We start from the raw sequence: 16,677 nt of genomic DNA, 5'->3' as shown, positions 1-16,677 counted from the left end.
TCCAACCTCTTTACAAAGCGTTATTAATAAATCTACTTTTTACCTATCAAAAAATGCAAATCTCTGGACATACCCCAAACCTACAGAATCAGAAACCTTGGGTCAGAGGCCCAGAAATCCGAATTTTAACAGGCTTTCCAGGTGATTCTGATGTACAATGACGTTTGAAAACCAAAAAGAGAAAGTTCAATGGCGCCTATGTCCTTTTTCTGGCTTAGCTTAGCAGCTCTATGACTAGCCATGGGAGAATCCATAAATCCCTCAAAACTCAGTCTTTATAGAGTATAACAAGAGAGTTGAAATGATGCCTGAGGACCCTCCTGGCCTAAAATTCTGGGAAAAGGCAGAAAGAAAGTAAATAAATATTCCAGTGACTAGACTCATTCATTCAATCAGCAAATATTTATGTACCAGGCAGTGTTCTGAGCATGGAATCAATGCATGACACAAAGTTACTCCTTTTTAATTAAAGTTGCAACATTTCAGACCACAAACTTTGACCTGTCTTCTGTCTACAAGATTCTCATACTGCATCTGTCATGCGATGTGAACTGGAAAACCGAGAAAATGATCCAGAGTTCTGACCAGCCCCTCCCCCAAATTACTTTGACGTTAATTCTTGAAAGTTTTTGTGTTTGCTTAAGGGCCTTCAGTACCAGTGTGTTAGAAGACAAGCGTGTGATAATAAATGTGATTATCAAAATAGACTATCTCTATGTTACTATGTTACTCACGGCGCAAAGTTGCTTGCCCTTTTAGGAAACCGAATCCATCTAATTCTGTCTCCTCATCGATTCTTTCTTCTAGGCAATTAGTCACCACCTGTACTGTTTGAGCAAATTCCTGTGTTGACCATTCCTCTTTCCTTTTGATCTGCCTCCCTCCCTCGCTGAACTCTCATATTCCCCACCACACAAACTCAGAGCACTTAGTGGGTTACTGCAAGGTGTTTTAGACTATTTACCCTATTTAGTAAGTTTAAATATCCTTTTAAGAAAGGACCCTTTAAGGGACTTCCCTGGTGGAGCAGTGGTTAAAAATCAGCCTGCCAATGCAGGGAACGTGGGTTCGAGCCCTGGTCCGGGAAGATCCCACATACCGCGGGGCAACTAAGCCCGTGCACCACAATTACTGAGCCTGCGCTCTAGAGCCCGTGAGCCACAACTACTGAAGCCCTCAAGACACAACAACTGAGCCTGCGTGCCACAACTACTAAAGCCCACGCGCCTAGAGCCCGTGCTCTGCAACAAGCCACCGCAATGAGAAGCCCATGCACTGCAACGAAGAGTAGCCCACGCTCGCCGCAGCTAGAGGAAGACCCAACGCAGCCAAAAATAAATAAATAAATAAATTTATTAAAAAGAAAAAAAAGGGCCTCTTAAGAAAAAAACAAACCCTTGGGACTTACCTGGTGGTCCAGTGCTTAAAACTCCACGCTCCCAATGCAGGGGGGCCAGGCTCGATCCCTGGTCAGGGAACTAGATCTCACATGCATGCCACAACAAAGATCCCATGTGCCGTGACTAAGACCTGGCACAGCCGAGTAAATAAATAAATAAAACAAGGCAAGAAAAAACAAACCCAAAAGTCACCACACTTGGATACCTTTGACTCTCTGACTGGTTCATATTGCACTGCATTTGGAAGGACAGGAGATGGCGCCAGAAGGCAGCAGAACTTGGTTTTAGCAGGGTTTCAGCCAACCCCAGAGTGAGCAAAGGGCTAGAGGGAGAAGTAGGAATTAAAAAAAGGCGTCAGAGTTTGAGTAGCAACTGTGGGGGGCTTTTTTTTTTTTAACATGTAGGGGTCCTCCTGACACTACTCCAGATCAGCCTGGTGACCACAGGAATATCCACAGTAAAGCCAAAGGTAAAAATAAAGGCAACTCCGATAAACATTTTAAATAAATAAAGGCAAGTGCCTGGAGTTTGCCTCCTTTCCCCCTCTCTCCTAGATACCAGGGCCTTTGTCCTTTTGGGAAGCATGAGGGCCTGGAGGGACTGCTCACTCAGAAGTGGGAAGGTGCTGATTTGGGGCTAAGACATCTTTGTGAAACATTATTCAGTTGTGTAGGCAAAATCCCAAAGCCCACCAGTAGTGAAACACTTCCCAGAAGGAATCACACACAAAACATTTTGAATTGAAACTTTAAAAATTAAAAAATTCATAGACAACCAGGAGGTGGCGCCTGGTAAGACACATGACCTACCTTGGGAGGCTGCATCACAGCCCCAGACACTCCAGGGGAACTCTGTCCTGGCAGAGGTCATTCTGTCCGGGCCTCTTCTTTCCTACCTTGCAAAAGATGTCTCTGCTTTCTTTCTTTTTTCTGTTCCTCTGTGTTAACTATCCTGATTCCCAGGAAGTCTAATTTACACTTTAAGCCTTTTCTTCTTCTTAGATGGGATGAGTGGGGCTTTGGGGGAACTTTGAAACATAAAACTTATCTGTAAGGGAAAAGTAATTCGGAGGGTGATGAAAGAATTAAAAAGGAAATGACATCTGCAAAATGGCTTTGCTTTCCAGATCAATCACAGTGGACAGAAAAGCATGGTAGGCTCCTGCCTCTGCAGGGGCTGATGATCTAGCAGATGCATTATTCTGTTCACTTGGCTTTTATCCTGCACCCTTATTTAGCTTCCGCTCCCTTTGTTTTGGCTATTTATTGCTACTTGGCAGAAGCAAGGAGGGCAGAAGGAGCTCAAACGGGTGCATCTTTCTGGCTGTGACTCCGGTGAAGGGTATCAGGAAAAAGAGGTTTCAAAGTCTGGCCTGAAGTTATCTTTGGGTTTCACATTCTGTAGTGAGGGATTTAGGATGTACATTCCAATCGGGATTTCCAGTCCCGTGGGGGAACAAACACCAGCCCACATTCCTGAGACTCGGCAGCCTCTATGCTCCACTTGCCCAGTTCTCTGGTGGCACGTTTCACTCCGTCCCAAAAGTCCTGCCTCAGCCCTTTGTTGGGCAGGAGGGAAGACCCTGGGCCCCTCTTCCACTCCAACGGGATCACATGGTCTCTCTCTGCTCCCTCCCCTCTCTTTCCCTGGAGTCCGCCTTTTTTCTGATGGTGGTAGTGATTGTTTCTAAGGTCACCCCGTCTCTCCTCCTGCCCTGGCCACCGTGCCAGGGGTCAGTGTCCTCTTTGGTGACAAAAGCCGCCCTAGATCTGGGCTCCCTGGGGAGGGAGATGGCTGGGCCTCACAGTTGGAGCCGCTGTCTCTCCAGGGTGTTGCTGCAGCCCCGCCCCCCGCTGGGCACACAAATGGGCTTTATTCAGCAAACAAAACCACCCCCTCCCAGGCCACACAGGCACGTGGACCCAGCCTCACCGTGGGAAGCCGGTGGTGACAGGCGCAGGAGAAGGAGATCGCTCCAAACAAATTCTCTTTGCCTCACTTCTCTTCTTTATTTTCCACACCCCACGTTCTGGTCCTTGACTTCCTCCCCTCCACCCGCACCCTGAGTCTCCCAGCTCCTTCTCGTTTACCTCTCTCCTAACTCTGCACTCTTCCTATTCCAGGGTGCTCACATTCTGCAGGGCGTGGGGAACGGGTCCTCCCACCATCTGCCCTACACCATCCAGGGAGTTGCTCCTCAGAGGAGAAGCCAGATGGGGAATAAGAACCCCTGAGGGAGCTGGATGGGACCCCAAAGGATCGGACCCCCAAACCCTCCGTTCCTGCCCCCGCCCATTCCAGTGTCTGTGTGAATAGCAGAGGAAGGAAGAGCTCACCCCAGCTGCGCTCCTGAGCCAGGGCCAGGGCCCCTGTGAAACCCACTGCGCTGCGCTCTGAGCAAGGCCATCCTGCATGCTTAATCGGCTATTTAAGGAGCTGTTCGCCAACAACCCAGACAGTCCCCACTCTCCACGTACACCCGTCCAGAGCCACCTTAAAAGCGGGAGGCAATTGTGAAGTAGCTGGCCAGCAAGTGGAGTGAAGACTGCAGAGGGAGATAAAAAAGAGAGGGCAGAAAGAGAGGCAGAGAGAGATTTATCCTGGGGACCCAGAAACTCACGGTACCCCACTGAAAACCAAATCCCCTGGAAGCCCGCAGAGGCACAAAGAAAGCAAGAGAAAAAGATAAATACACTCAACTCCAGGAAACTTCTCTTCTCTCTCTCCCACCCCTCCGCCTCTCTCTCTCCCCTCCTCTCTTCCCCTCTCTCCCTGCCCTAGTCCTCTAGTCCCCAAACTCCCAGTACCTTGTGTTTCTTCCAGGGATACCATGTTGTTCTTCACGCTCCTGCTAGAGGTGATTTGGACCCTGGCTGCCAACGGGGGTAGGTACATCTGGATGTCTGTGTGTGTGTCTGTGTGTGCTGATGTACACATGTTGCCATGCATGCTTAACGGAGGAGGAGGAGTGTAAGAGGAAGCCTAGTGCTAGAATAATAGGCTCGGGAAAAGACGGGACTGGGGAGGAGACCACTTTCCTTCTTTTTCTTTGCCATTCCAGCCTTGCTGTTAGTGGGGATGGGGGCAAACTAGCCTGGGTCAGGATGTGTACACACACTGCGGGAGTCACTTTGCAGGCTGCAAATTCTCTCTGGAGCTCCTTCCCCCACTGCCCTGGTCCCAGGCAACCCTCCTGGTCTTCTTTATTTACAAACTCATCCAATTAGGGAGCCAAAGAGGCCTGGAGTGAAAGGATAGAGGACTGATGGGGTGGGGGGAATACTCTTGCCTCCTGCCAAACTCACACCCTGATCCCTGACTATGAACTTCATGGCCAAAGTCCCCTCTCGGTTCTATGGGGCGACTAATTTCCCGGTTTTTCCTGAAAGCTGTAGCAGTAACAGTCAACACTCTTGGGCCCTTTACAATTTACGCAGGACTTTCAGGAACTCCCAGGAGAGGAGGAAGGACTCTTGGGGGGGGAACAGGCTGAGGTGCTCCAGGAATGTCCCCAGAACCCCTAGCCCTCATCTTTGTGATCCCTGTGTCTAGCACATAGCAGGTGTGTAATTAAAATTTGTTGGAAGAACAGGATGAGGGGGGTATCTAGAGGGCAGAAGGGGAACACAAAGAAGATGATGGTGAGGGGCACCCAGCCGAGGAGAGTTGTAGATTGCGCCTGAGGAGAAAGGAACAAATTGGGGAAAAGGAGGAAGAGATGTAAAACTACTGTGCTGAGGATTTGGTGGGAGGGGAGGGCAAGGCTCTCAGCCTGCCCAGAACCAGGGAATTCGAGTTGTTGAAGTGTCCCACTGAGCTGGTGAGTGAGAGGCTGCCTCCAGCCCTCCCTTGCGCTGCTTTTCAGAATTGTCTGAACGAAGGGATGGGCCAGGAGAAGAGCCCAACGATGAGATAAAGGATATCTTAGAAGTCTGAGGGGTTTGTTTAAGGGAATAAGAGAGAGAGAGAGAGAGACAGGGAGGAAGTTAGAATTTTTCTCCAAAGTTTCTAGCAGTTTGAATAATGCAGAGACAACCCGCAGGAAGGCCTCCCTTTCCCCTTGAAGCAGTTTGGCCCTGGGTGAGAGCTGGACCAGTAGACCCCCGACCTTTTAGCTGGAGACAGGACTGCACCAGAGCCTGGCATGTGACCCAGCTGGCAGTGCCCTTTTCCACACACAACGCTTCACTTTCATCCTGTCCCTGCCAGCCTGGCGGCCTGTGCCCACACATTACCCTCAACGTGGAGCGGACCCTGCCCGATTCCCACCTTCCCCAGCCATCTGGGAATCTAGGGAGCAGAGGTTCCTGGTGATGGGGAAAGTTTCCTTTAGAGTTCCTGGGACCAGAGGAGGAACTTAAATGTTAATTCACAGCTCAGTGCCTTCTTTCGTGCAATGCTTCCAAGCAAAGGAATAATGGCCCTCTCCCCTCAGCAGCACTGCCCGCCCACGCTGAACTCCTTGCCCCTCTCTTTGTTCCAGTCCCTTTCCTCCAAACCCTACACCATCACCTCAGCCCCATCTTCTAAGGGTTAGATTGGCTTGGCAGAGGCTGTAGAAAAGTGAGGGTTGGGTATTTTGCACATTTGGATCCAGGTTAATTTTAGTCTCCTGGCTTTATCTCTTTTCATTTCTCCTCCCCCTTTACTCAGCGAGCACAAGCACAGCCTGGCTGGTGATTTTAAATAGGCCCCCGCCTCGACCTTTCCACCGAGGTGTCCAGTTTCAGGGCTTCCTTTGGGAAGTGCTAGAGCAGAGGGAGGAGAAAGGGGGGCGGGGTGGAGGAGGGCCCTGCCCCAGGCTGCGCTGGCTGTAACTCAAATTATTCTGCCTTGCAGGTCAACACTGGACATATGACGGTGAGAGCAGAACCCAAGGCCTACCGACGCCCCTTTCCCACTGGGACCTCTTCACCTGGCGGGAAGACTTAGCCACGTGGGTTGGGAGGTTTCCTCCAGCTTCTCACCCTGGCTCCTTCCTTCCCCGACTCCCCATGCCTCAGCTTTCACATATATGATTCCTAGATGCTGTTATAACAATCAAATCCCACACACCCTGATTCAGCAGAAAAGCCAGTTATGTCCTCAGTCAATCTGTGCGGGAGTGAGGGAGCTGGAGTGGAAAGGGAACTGGGTGGGGAAAGGCGCCATAAGCTTAGCTGCCAATTCTCCCCCTGGCTCTCTTTCTATCCTGATGGATCCTACCCCCACCTGAATCTGGAATTGGGACACAGCTTGAGGTCAGGGGTGAGGAAGAGGTCGGCAGGACAGTTTGTGACCCTGGCAGAGGTGGAACCCGATTCCTTTGCGTTTCTGATTAATAACTTAAACCGAATTCCAGAGTCAATGCAAGGTCCAGTGCGAAAGCAAGAAGTGAATGATGGAAAGTCAGTAGATCTGAATCTTAAGGCCACCTGATAGGGAGTTCCCAAGAAGACCCTACCTCTCTAGGACCATTTCATTTCCCCAGTTTTCCTGCTCCTACTCAAATCCCACCTTTCTGGGTATGCGGGCTTTCTATCCATCCCCTCTTCCTCTCATTTAGCTTTCTTGTCTTCCAACAAGAGGACAAGTAAAAGCAACTGCTCCCCGTTCATCAGGAGAGCTGGGGAATCATCACTGCCTCTGCGTAGGTGAAGGGACTGCAGCAGCAAGTCCAGCAGGGGCTCCTTGCTCACCCAGCCCCGCACACCTAGGGGCTTCATCTGGGGTGGAGAGAAGTGCATTTCTGCCTCCACACGGGTAAAGCTGGGTGAAGGGTTGCTGAAGGGTGGTTAGGGGCTGGAAGACAGGACAGATGTCTGTGGTAACCCCCACCAGGTCCACATGGTCAAGACCACTGGCCAGCCTCTTACCCTGAGTGTGGAAGCAACGCCCAGTCCCCCATCAACATTCAGACAGGCAGTGTGACTTTTAACCCTGAGTTGCTACCTCTGCAGCCCCATGGATATGAACAGCCTGGCACCGAGCCTTTGGACCTGCACAATAATGGCCACACAGGTAAAAAGACCAGGTCTCCAAGGAGGTATAAGCTCCAGTTCCAATCTTAGGAGTCAGAAGTGAAGAAGCATTCTCCTAACTTCTAAATTCTCAGAAGGTTTCGTCTATAAATTTGGAGACATGAGAATGGGGATCAGGCTCCTGTAGCCAAAGGTGGGCACTGAATGTGTATGATCAAGCTTTATGGGTGGGTTAGCATCATAGCATTGACTAGATCTTTACTAGAAAAGCAGTGGCTAGGACTTCCAGCCAGTGGTCCAGTGGTTCAAACTCCAAGCTCCCACTGCAAGGGGGCACGGGTTTGATCCCTGGTCGGGGAACTAAGATCCCACATGCCACACGCAGGGTGCGGCCAACAAGCAAAAAGAAAAGCAGTGGCTAGGACTTCCAGCCAGAGGACCAGTGGTTCAAACTCCAAGCTCCCACTGCAAGGGGGCACGGGTTTGATCCCTGGTCGGGGAACTAAGATCCCACATGCCACACGCAGGGTGCGGCCAAAAAGAAAAAAGAAAAGCAGTGGCCTATGGGAAGAAGTGGGTGATGTGCAGGGAGACAGAAAAGGCTGGCCAAATCTCCCCAAAGTGGTGGCAACCCAGGGGTGGGAACATATCCACATTCGTCCAACCCTAACTCGCTCTCTTTCCCTCACAGTGCAACTCTCTCTGCCCCCTACCCTGTATCTGGAAGGACTTCCCCGAAAATACGTAGCTGCCCAGCTCCACCTGCACTGGGGCCAGAAAGGATCCCCGGGGGGGTCAGAGCACCAGATCAATGGCGAAGCCACAGCTGCAGAGGTACCAGGGAGCAAAGCCTCGATTAGGACACAGTGGTAGGCACTGTCGGTGCCAGGGGGAAAGGAAGGATCTGGAAACTGGGAAAAGTCATACTTGGGGGAAAAGGACAAGCTTTGTGGGACAGATTTAGGGCGTGCTAGAGGTGGTGGTGGTGGCTAGGATAAAAGCTTTTGGGAGGGGGTGGTGGAGAAACATTAAATGATTCAATTCCCTCTCCCCTCCCTCAGCTCCACATCGTACATTATGATTCTGATTCCTACGAAAGCTTAAGTGAGGCTGCTCAGAGGCCTCAGGGCCTGGCTGTCTTGGGCATCCTCATTGAGGTCAGTGGCCCCCAATCCCTCCTTGGTCTCTCTCCACTTCCTCTGTATTCCTCAGTCCTATTCTGCCCATGTCTGTTGCTGGTCGCCCTCCCAAGACAAGTCAGCAACCCATTCTGACTATTTATCCTATACACAAATGTCTTACTCCAAACATGGACTCATCCCGAACTCTCTCACCCTTTCCTCCCCATACAGGTGGGTGAGACTAAGAATCCAGCTTATGAACACATTCTGAGTCACTTGCATGAAATCAGGCATAAAGGTGAGCCCTAAAAATCTATCTTAAGACAAAGTAACATTAATTAGGCTTCAGGGAAATTTCTCAAAAAGGCCTGAGAGGCCTGGAACGAGGCAGTGAGTTGGGGCCGGAGTAGGTAGGGTGTTCGCTTCTAGGAGCCCTGTCTAGGTAAGCGAGGGTGCAGTGAGAGGGAGATGAGTCCTAGTCTGTTCTTGCCCAGATCAGAAGACCTCAGTGCCTCCCTTCAACCTGAGAGAGTTGTTCCCACCACTGCTGGCACAGTACTTCCGTTACAATGGCTCGCTCACCACACCGCCCTGCTACCAGAGTGTGCTCTGGACAGTCTTCAGTCGAAGGGCCCAGATTTCAACAGGACAGGTGAGTGGTGGAGAGGTGAGACAGCAGACATAGTTGTAACCTCAAACCCTTTCCCACTCCCGAGAGCGAGTGCCACTTGTCCCTTAATCCCACTCTTCTACTTCTCAGCTGGAAAAGCTTCAAGAGACACTGTTCTCCACGGAAGAGGAGCCCTCTAAGCTCCTGGTACAGAACTACCGAGCCCCCCAGCCTCTCAATCAGCGAACGGTCTTTGCTTCGTTCATCCAAGGTAACTGTACAGGGCTCGGAAAACGAGACGGGAAACTGGGGGACTCAATGGCAGGAACTAGGGAACCCCTGGGAAGGAATAGAAGGCTAACACGGGAAGGGATTTCCAGGACTTGCTTGGACTGGGAACCACACCCCAACCCCGAGTACTGGCATGGTGTGCTACTCCCAACTGGGGTGGGGATCTAGTCTCACTGACCCAAGTTTTCTTACCTTACAGTGGGATCCTTGTATACCACAGGTAAGACAGGCCTACCCATGTATCGAGGGGTGGAGTGCAGGGTAGGGTTCTCCTCAGTGAGTTAGGGAAAAGCTCAATATCTATGTTAGTCTTAGGCTGACACCTTCCATCTTTCTCTCTCCCAGGTGAAATGCTGAGTCTGGGAGTGGGAATCCTGGTTGGCTGTCTCTGCCTTCTGCTGGCTATTTATTTCATTGCTAGAAAGATTCGGTGAGTTCCTATTCTCCATTCCTCCAGTCCTTTCTTTGGCGTTGAAAAGCATTCGCCTACTCCACCTCGAATCTGTTTCGCCTAGGACATTAGCCATTTCCACGAACCATTCTCCCTTTCAGGAAGAAGAGACTGGGAAACCGGAAAAGTGTGGTCTTCACCTCAGCACGAGCCACCGAGGCATAGACTCCTTCCCGGTCACCACAGATGGCTTCCCCTCGCCTATCAGGGAGCTTCTAAAGTGGGGTGCTGGGACTGGCCAGAAAATACTGTAGGAGTAGGCTGACATCCCTCCTTCCTCCAGACAGCCCCTACACAGAGGTATGGACAGGCTCTCATTCAAGGAAGAACAGAACCTTCAGCCTCTCAAAACATGTAGATAAGGACAGCCCTATGTTGACAATGCAGAGGGTGAACTGTGTTTAGTTGTAGGGGAAGCTGGGGATGTGCCCCAAAGTCCCCCACCCCCTCATCTTTGTATCCCTGTCCCGAGATATAGTACAAGATCTCCCCTTAGGAAAAAGGGTTGCTGCTGCTATGTTTTTTTCCCTCAATATATTAGGAAATTAAATTTGCCGACTCCGCCTCTGGCCTTACTTTGGGGGCTCTTGAGAATGGGAGAATTCCTTAATGCCTCAGATGGCAGAGGTGGGCAAAGGGTATGGAAAAGGAAGAATGGGTGAGTAACTCCTTCTACCCCAATCCTGGAGAAGGGGAGATCCACTGCTGGAAAATGCTTAACCCAGAGCTTCTGACATGTTAGACCCCCAGCCCAGATTTCTGCCCTTGTATCAAAGCTATGCTTGGAGGGAACCAGAGGTTGCCAGGTTAGGAGGGAGGTTGGAAAAGAGACATGAGAGGGCAGAAACCTCAATCAACATGTTATCCCCTCCTTTTAAAGCCAAGTTCCCCCACAATTATAAAGTCCTTTTTATTGGTCAAAATCACAATCACCTTGATTAAAAGGATGGGATATGCCATCCTCAGCAGAAAATGATACAGTTTATAGAAAACCTCCCCGCCCCCCCCCACATCCCCCAATTAAAAACTAGAAAAAAATCTGCCCTCCTTCCCTGCGATGTTACGGTAGGCTGACTTCCCCAGTGGCACTGCAGCTCTGGAGTGGGCCAGCTCCCCGCAGCACCCTCCAGTTCACCTTGGGGAGAGGAGGGATGCTGGTGGTCAAGGAGGTTGAAACATTAGTTCCAGTAATACCAGTTCCCAAACATGCACTTCCTTCCTTTCCCCCAAAGCCTGGGACCAAGGGGAAAGCTGGATAGATATAAGCCCAGCCATAAGGAGCAATTTGAGGAGGGAAAATATAGTCCAAGGAGGTTAGGAGAAGAATTAACACATACTTCCTCCCTCCTCCCGCTTCAAAAGAAAAAGGCAATTTGGGGGTCTTTATCACACCAGAAACGGTTCCCCTCAGACCTGAGAAAAAGACTTAAGATATCCAGTCTGGGGAGGGGGTACTGGGAAACTCAGAGCTCATCTACCCTTGAACCTCCAATTGACTTCATCTCCACAGCAATGGCTAAACTAGGTCCCTTTTCTTGGCAACCTGCACTGTCCAGAACAGGAGATGGAGAAATACAGGGCGAGGAATCAGGAGGGCACCCCAGGCCCAGGGGTCCCCCCCAAGGTTCCCTCAGTCCTCGGGTGGGATGCGCAGGGCAGAATACACCATCACCCGACTGTCCTCCTGCCGTCGGCCTGCAGAGGGGAATGGGGGTGAGTCTTGGGCAGGGTGAGAGCAGAGCACTGACACATGGGGAGTCCTGGACAACAAGGGGGGGGGTCCCCAGATGGTGGGGATAAGTGCAGATTCAAACCCACCAGTCACTGACTGGCTGAACCCAGACTGCTCCTGGTAAAGCCTAGAGACTAAAGGTCATGAGTGGACAAAGCAAAACCCTGAAGGTGGTGGAATAGACCGACGAGGAGACAGAGAATGGTGGGCAATGGACCCGGGCTAGGGCTGGGCTCAGTCACGGGCAGTGGGCAGGCAGGTGGGATCTGTCAGGCGATCAGTCCAGGTAGTCAGTCCTTACACGAGAGACTGCGCTGGATACTTCGGAAGGACCCTCCAGCTGTGATGAAGGCCCAGAGCCCCATGGAAACAGTGACTGCATAGATGGGCAGCAGGCTGGCCTCGTACCAGGGGTTCAGGAATGTCTGGGGATGGGGGAAAGAGTAGAAAAGAGGTTAGATTCTTCCTCTAATCCCCACATTCTCTTTGTGCCTTTGACCCAAATCTCCCCCAGATATCTCACTCGAATCTCCCAGTCCTTCAGAACACCAATATCATCACGGTTAAGGGCATTTGTGATTTTTCAGCCCCCTCAGAGGTTTCTGCCACTCCTGCTCACCTCAGGCCATCTGCATTAGTTTGACTAATCCATTCAAACTCCTCCCTAGAGCATCCCCAGAGCAGGTTATACAATTGATGCTGAGGTGAGAGACGTCTAAAGACTCACCTTTCTGCCTCCTCCCAAGGTAAGTTTTTAAATGTTAAGAAGTGAGAATATATTTCCCCTCCATCCCACTCACCATTAAGTTCTTTTCTCTCTAACTCAGGCCCCTGTCCCCAACTCACCAGTCCCGATGTCAGTAGGTGACTCCCAACCACCAGGCCCAAAGCCCAGTACCGTCTCCTCTCACAGGCATCAAAGAACACAACTCCCCAAAAGGTATGGAGCAGGATAATGGCTGCTGTCAAAAAGGCTGCAGGGAGGGAGATGGGGATGAGATACATCCCTCATCTTCTCCCAGCCTCCTGAGATGTTGAGCCAAAGAAGTCTCCCAGGGAAGGCCAATAAATCAAATCAGGGTCAGGGATGAATGGGGCATGGAGGCAAGAAAGAAAGTGGACCTTACCTGAAGTCAAGAAGTAATAGGGTGAATCTCCATGGATCCCAACCACACCTGGCCCAAGAGCATCGGCCAAGATATTGATAACAGAGAAGACACCACTGATGATACCGAAGGAAAGAAAAAAGTGGGGGGGGGGGAGGGAGGGCTTCATCAATGTCAAAGATCACTATAGCCTTATTACCAGTGATCCCTCCCCATTCCCAGTCACAGTTCCCCCACACCTACTCTCCCTCCAGACCACCTCTCCTTGGAAGTCAGGTATGAAGAAAAACAAGAAGCCGCTTAGGACATGTGGATGTTTAGAGACTTCCCTGGGAGAGAGGAGTGTCCAACTCCCTCCTCCAGTCCCTCTCCCTTGGCTCACCATAGGCCATCTGGCGGATGGAGATGGGTGATCTTCCGTCCTCACTCAGCGATGCTAACCCCTCATCTGCCTTCCTGGGGTGGGGTGGGTGGGATAGGGGAAACATGAGGGAGGGCAGGAATCGCCTTCCCCTCTAATATCTTCCCTTAGTACCTCCTCGTTCAAACCACCACCCAGGGCTGCCCCACTTATAGTTCAGTCTTCTGCCCTTCTCCCCTCCAGACCACCCCAACTCCTTACTTAAGCAGCTTGTAGTAGGCAAAGCGGAACACCTCCTGTAGAAGGACAGAGACTGCAGCACCAAAAATCAGGAGGCCATACTGGAGTCGGGCATCCGACCGGTCGGTCACATGGACCAAGATGAACCAGACCACAGAGGCCAAGAGCAGGGAGACCAGCCAGAAAAATGCCCTGAGGAAAGACAAAGGCAATCAGACAAGCAAGAGTAGGCGGCAACCAGGGAAATCAAAGAGGGTAACCAACCAAGGCTGCAGCATAAAAAGTGGAAGTTAGACTTCCGGATTGTCCAGGGAGACAGGGAGGAGATAGGATAGGTGTCTCCACCAAGGGAGTTTGTAGGGATCTGAACGCAGGGAAAGGGTAAGAAATCTGATTAAAGAGTCTTCAGAGTGATGAGAGCCAGAGTGTAGCAGGACAGGAGGGCGAGGTATCCATTCCTGGATACTCCCTTAAGGCCGGCCGAGGTCAGCACAGCCCCCTTCCAAGTCTTCGCCTTGGGCCTTCTCGGACGTCGCAGGAGGAGTATAGGAGGAATCTGTGCGATCTCTGGAAGGCGGAAACCAACTGCGGGAAAGGGTGAATCACCCAGATCCCTGACTCGACCCTCTCCAATCTTCACCTCCGACTTGTCTCCCCCTCTCAGGCTCCCAGGCTCGCCCCAGTTCCTCCAGCCCCTTTCGGATCTCTCTCTTCGGCGTCCTCCCGCGTCTCCCCAACCCCTTAACTCACCCGGCGACCAAGATGATGACGCGAAGCGGGTCTCCTGCCACAGTGATCAAGAAAAGCGCAAAGGCCGGGCCGAAAGCGACGAAAGTGCATCCGAAAAACACTGCGGCCCCCATGGCTGGGCTGCTGGGGGCGAGGTGGAGGCCCGGCCAAGAGAGGCGAAGGGATGAAGCACGCCAGCCAGGGAGTCCGCGTGGGGTGGCGACGCGACCCCGTGAGGGGCGCGGTGCAATGTCACCCCGGACCCCCGGGAAGGCGGGGACACCGAAACCCCAGATACAGGTCGGCACGACTTCCTCTACGGAAGCCGAGGAGGGGACAAACCCCTGCCGCGTCCCCATGGCCACCTCCCATCTAATCCCCACCCCCTGGAGGCCAATGGAGAACTCGCGGGGGCGGAGCTGCGGAGGCGGGGGCGTGGCTTCACGACGTGCTGGGAGTTGTAGTCCTGCCCTGCTCCTGGACCTCGGCCCTGGGAGTGGCTCCAAACTGTTAAACCAGTGGGCTGGGCCCGAGCCCAGTTTCCTGGTTCGGTTCGACTTTGGTCGCTGTTCCCTTTCGGTATTTTATGGGGCAGGGTGGTAGCAATCCTACGCTTCTTGAAGAGCTGCAGAGGGGGGAAAATCCTGTTGGAACCTAAAGGACAAATACAAAGAAAGCACAGGATAGAGGGTGCAGGGAGATAGGGACGGGTATTGTTCTTACTTGAATGAGAGGAAATGAGCTAGAGCTACTGCCTAAGAGATGAAGGTTACACTTAAAAGTAGGAGCTCTTTGAACAGGCTAGTATAGGAAGCATGCAATACAGTGTATCGCTAATGGAGCCTTCATCCGTAATGACAAGAGAATCAGAGGGAAGTAAAAGGAGCCCGGAGAGCAATGTTAGGAAGGTTAGAGGGGATTTTGAGTTAAAATCGGGAGTTAGAGTTGTTTGTAAAAAGCAATTCGAGCTATGGAGTTGGAAAATGACACCCCACCACCACTAGCCCGCCAAGTTACTCAGTTCCTTTTATGTCATACTTCCTCCATTTATTTTCTGAAAATGAACCTCAGTGGTGTCTTTTCCTCAGGCTGGGGGAAGAGAAGGCGCAGAGGATGCATATTAGAGCAAAAGAAAGTTAAAGTATGAGAAGAGGGTATTGTATCCTCATTTGGATGCAGGTGGGGTTAGTCCTTAGGGAGGATGTTTGGGAAAAAGAGTACCAGGATGGGAAAGTGAGGGAAACTGGAATATTGTTCTTGAGAGAGTAATCAAAGTACCCAAAAAAACTATAGAAATTCTTCAGAGAGAACCAGGCTTACTTTCCTTCCTGGAAATGATTTATGGCAATGTATAGATGTACATCCACATAAGAGTTTTCCATTTTTTTCCAGGAAATTCTGGAAAGGAGCTGAAGGAATAGATTATATAGATGTACGTGAGAAGTCACCATGCAAATCCTCCCCCAATAAGGTTAAGAGGGTGGGAACATCCTGGCCAGTGCTCAAGACTCTATTGTCTTGCTTCTGAGCATAGCAATCCAGAAGAGAGAGGGATAAGACAACTCTTCTCATCTCTCCTTTGAGCTGTTGCCACAGCATTTGCTGACTTAAGAACGGGAATCAAACCTATCTCGTTCATTGGTAGTTCCACAGAGACTTGCGTAGACTACTCATAGTAGATGTTGAATAGATGTTTATTAACTCCCTTAAAAAAAAAATACCTGCATTCTTTTCTTATTCCCTTGCCTCTGAACCCTGAATTGCCTATCAGACTAGGCCTAGCACACTGTGCCTAGCACATACATTATGTTTGATGTTTCTAAATTGAATTGAATGAAAATGGGAAATATAAAAGCAGAGAGAAGGATAAGATGAACTCCACCCCTGTAGGCTAGAATGAAGGGAACATACCAAGTGACTGAAAGTGGGAGAAGGGGTGTGGCATATACAGCAGGGAAAGAGACTACCTGCTTCCTCCCTTTTCCCATCCTGTGTGCAGAAAGTTGAGAAAGAAGTGAGGTGAGATCAGTACTTAGCAGAGAGGAAGTAACTAGTCTTGACTGAAAGCTGTTTTTTTTTTGAAATCAGAAGCAATCCAGCAGGTGCTTGGAGAGTCAGACAATGATGTTGATATTGTTCCCATACTTCGTAGTCTGAGACACGCAGAGAAGGGAGACTATTTTCAGTCTAGAAAAAAATGCTCATCCCTTCCTAAGAATATTTTGACTGTGAAGAAAGAGATTGTGATGAAGCCTCAGAGAGAAGGGCAGCTCTGGATAGTGATAGTAAGTTAGGGACAGTGAGAGGGAGGGTGAGCTTTTTGTGAGGACTGGGAACAAGGAAGGAAAGTAGGTGAGAGGGGAAACTCCTTGGTAGGCTGGGGTTTTTGTTGTTGTTTGGTTTGGGTTTTGGGGGGTTTTTTTGTGGGTTGGTTTGTTTGTTTTGTTTTTCTGGAAGTGGCAGCAGGAGGCCTGAATGGATCTAGTCTAGAGCCAGAGGGTCTCGATGAACATGTTTCCATCAAAGTTCACTTTGCCTCTCTTGATCTGGGCAGCTGTGGCTGAGGACCGCACTGGCAGTAACTGATGGCCCAGTCAGTAAGCAAGTGGGCGGGGAATTCCCCCCCTGGGAGAAGGACTGCTGCAGCTCCTTCCCTGCTTTGGAGGAGGGCAGAAG

General features: G+C 50.8%; 2 protein-coding genes across 2 annotated transcripts; one reads left to right on the top strand and one right to left on the bottom strand.

Annotated features, from left to right (window-relative positions):
* The first annotated feature begins 3,392 nt into the window (after positions 1-3,392).
* CA14 (carbonic anhydrase 14) lies at positions 3,393-10,395 on the top strand. The gene is made up of 11 exons (XM_024765824.1): positions 3,393-4,285; positions 6,240-6,260; positions 7,221-7,400; positions 8,052-8,194; positions 8,422-8,517; positions 8,713-8,779; positions 8,976-9,133; positions 9,242-9,362; positions 9,582-9,602; positions 9,728-9,812; positions 9,935-10,395. The coding sequence occupies exons 1-11, from the start codon at positions 4,231-4,233 to the stop codon at positions 9,996-9,998; spliced, it is 1,011 nt and encodes a 336-aa protein (XP_024621592.1). The 5' UTR covers positions 3,393-4,230; the 3' UTR covers positions 9,999-10,395.
* Positions 10,396-10,756: 361 nt separating this feature from the next.
* Positions 10,757-14,365, bottom strand: APH1A (aph-1A gamma-secretase subunit). Its single transcript, XM_024765831.1, has 6 exons — positions 14,023-14,365; positions 13,294-13,464; positions 13,047-13,127; positions 12,693-12,808; positions 12,412-12,539; positions 10,757-11,990 (listed from the first exon to the last, which is right to left on the bottom strand). The coding sequence occupies exons 1-6, from the start codon at positions 14,358-14,360 to the stop codon at positions 11,856-11,858; spliced, it is 969 nt and encodes a 322-aa protein (XP_024621599.1). The 5' UTR covers positions 14,361-14,365; the 3' UTR covers positions 10,757-11,855.
* Between the last annotated feature and the right edge of the window lie 2,312 nt (positions 14,366-16,677).

This window comes from Neophocaena asiaeorientalis, unplaced genomic scaffold (genome assembly GCF_003031525.2).
Source record: "Neophocaena asiaeorientalis asiaeorientalis breed wild unplaced genomic scaffold, Neophocaena_asiaeorientalis_V1.1 scaffold474, whole genome shotgun sequence".
Taxonomy (NCBI): Eukaryota; Metazoa; Chordata; class Mammalia; order Artiodactyla; family Phocoenidae; genus Neophocaena; species Neophocaena asiaeorientalis.
The sequence above is the reverse complement of the archived record's forward strand: the minus strand, read 5'-3'. Positions and strand labels throughout refer to the sequence as shown.

Coding starts and splice junctions, on each gene's coding strand:
- CA14 (XM_024765824.1), top strand. CDS start 4,231: ATGTTGTTCTTCACGCTCCTGCTAGAGGTGATTTGGACCCTGGCTGCC. Junction 8,780..8,975: donor GCATGAAATCAGGCATAAAG/GTGAGCCCTAAA, acceptor GTTCTTGCCCAG/ATCAGAAGACCTCAGTGCCT. Junction 9,134..9,241: donor CCCAGATTTCAACAGGACAG/GTGAGTGGTGGA, acceptor TCTACTTCTCAG/CTGGAAAAGCTTCAAGAGAC.
- APH1A (XM_024765831.1), bottom strand. CDS start 14,360: ATGGGGACGCGGCAGGGGTTTGTCCCCTCCTCGGCTTCCGTAGAGGAA. Junction 12,809..13,046: donor CAGATGGCCTATGGTGAGCC/AAGGGAGAGGGA, acceptor CCCCCACTTTTT/TCTTTCCTTCGGTATCATCA. Junction 11,991..12,411: donor ACCTACTGACATCGGGACTG/GTGAGTTGGGGA, acceptor CCCCATCCCCAG/ACATTCCTGAACCCCTGGTA.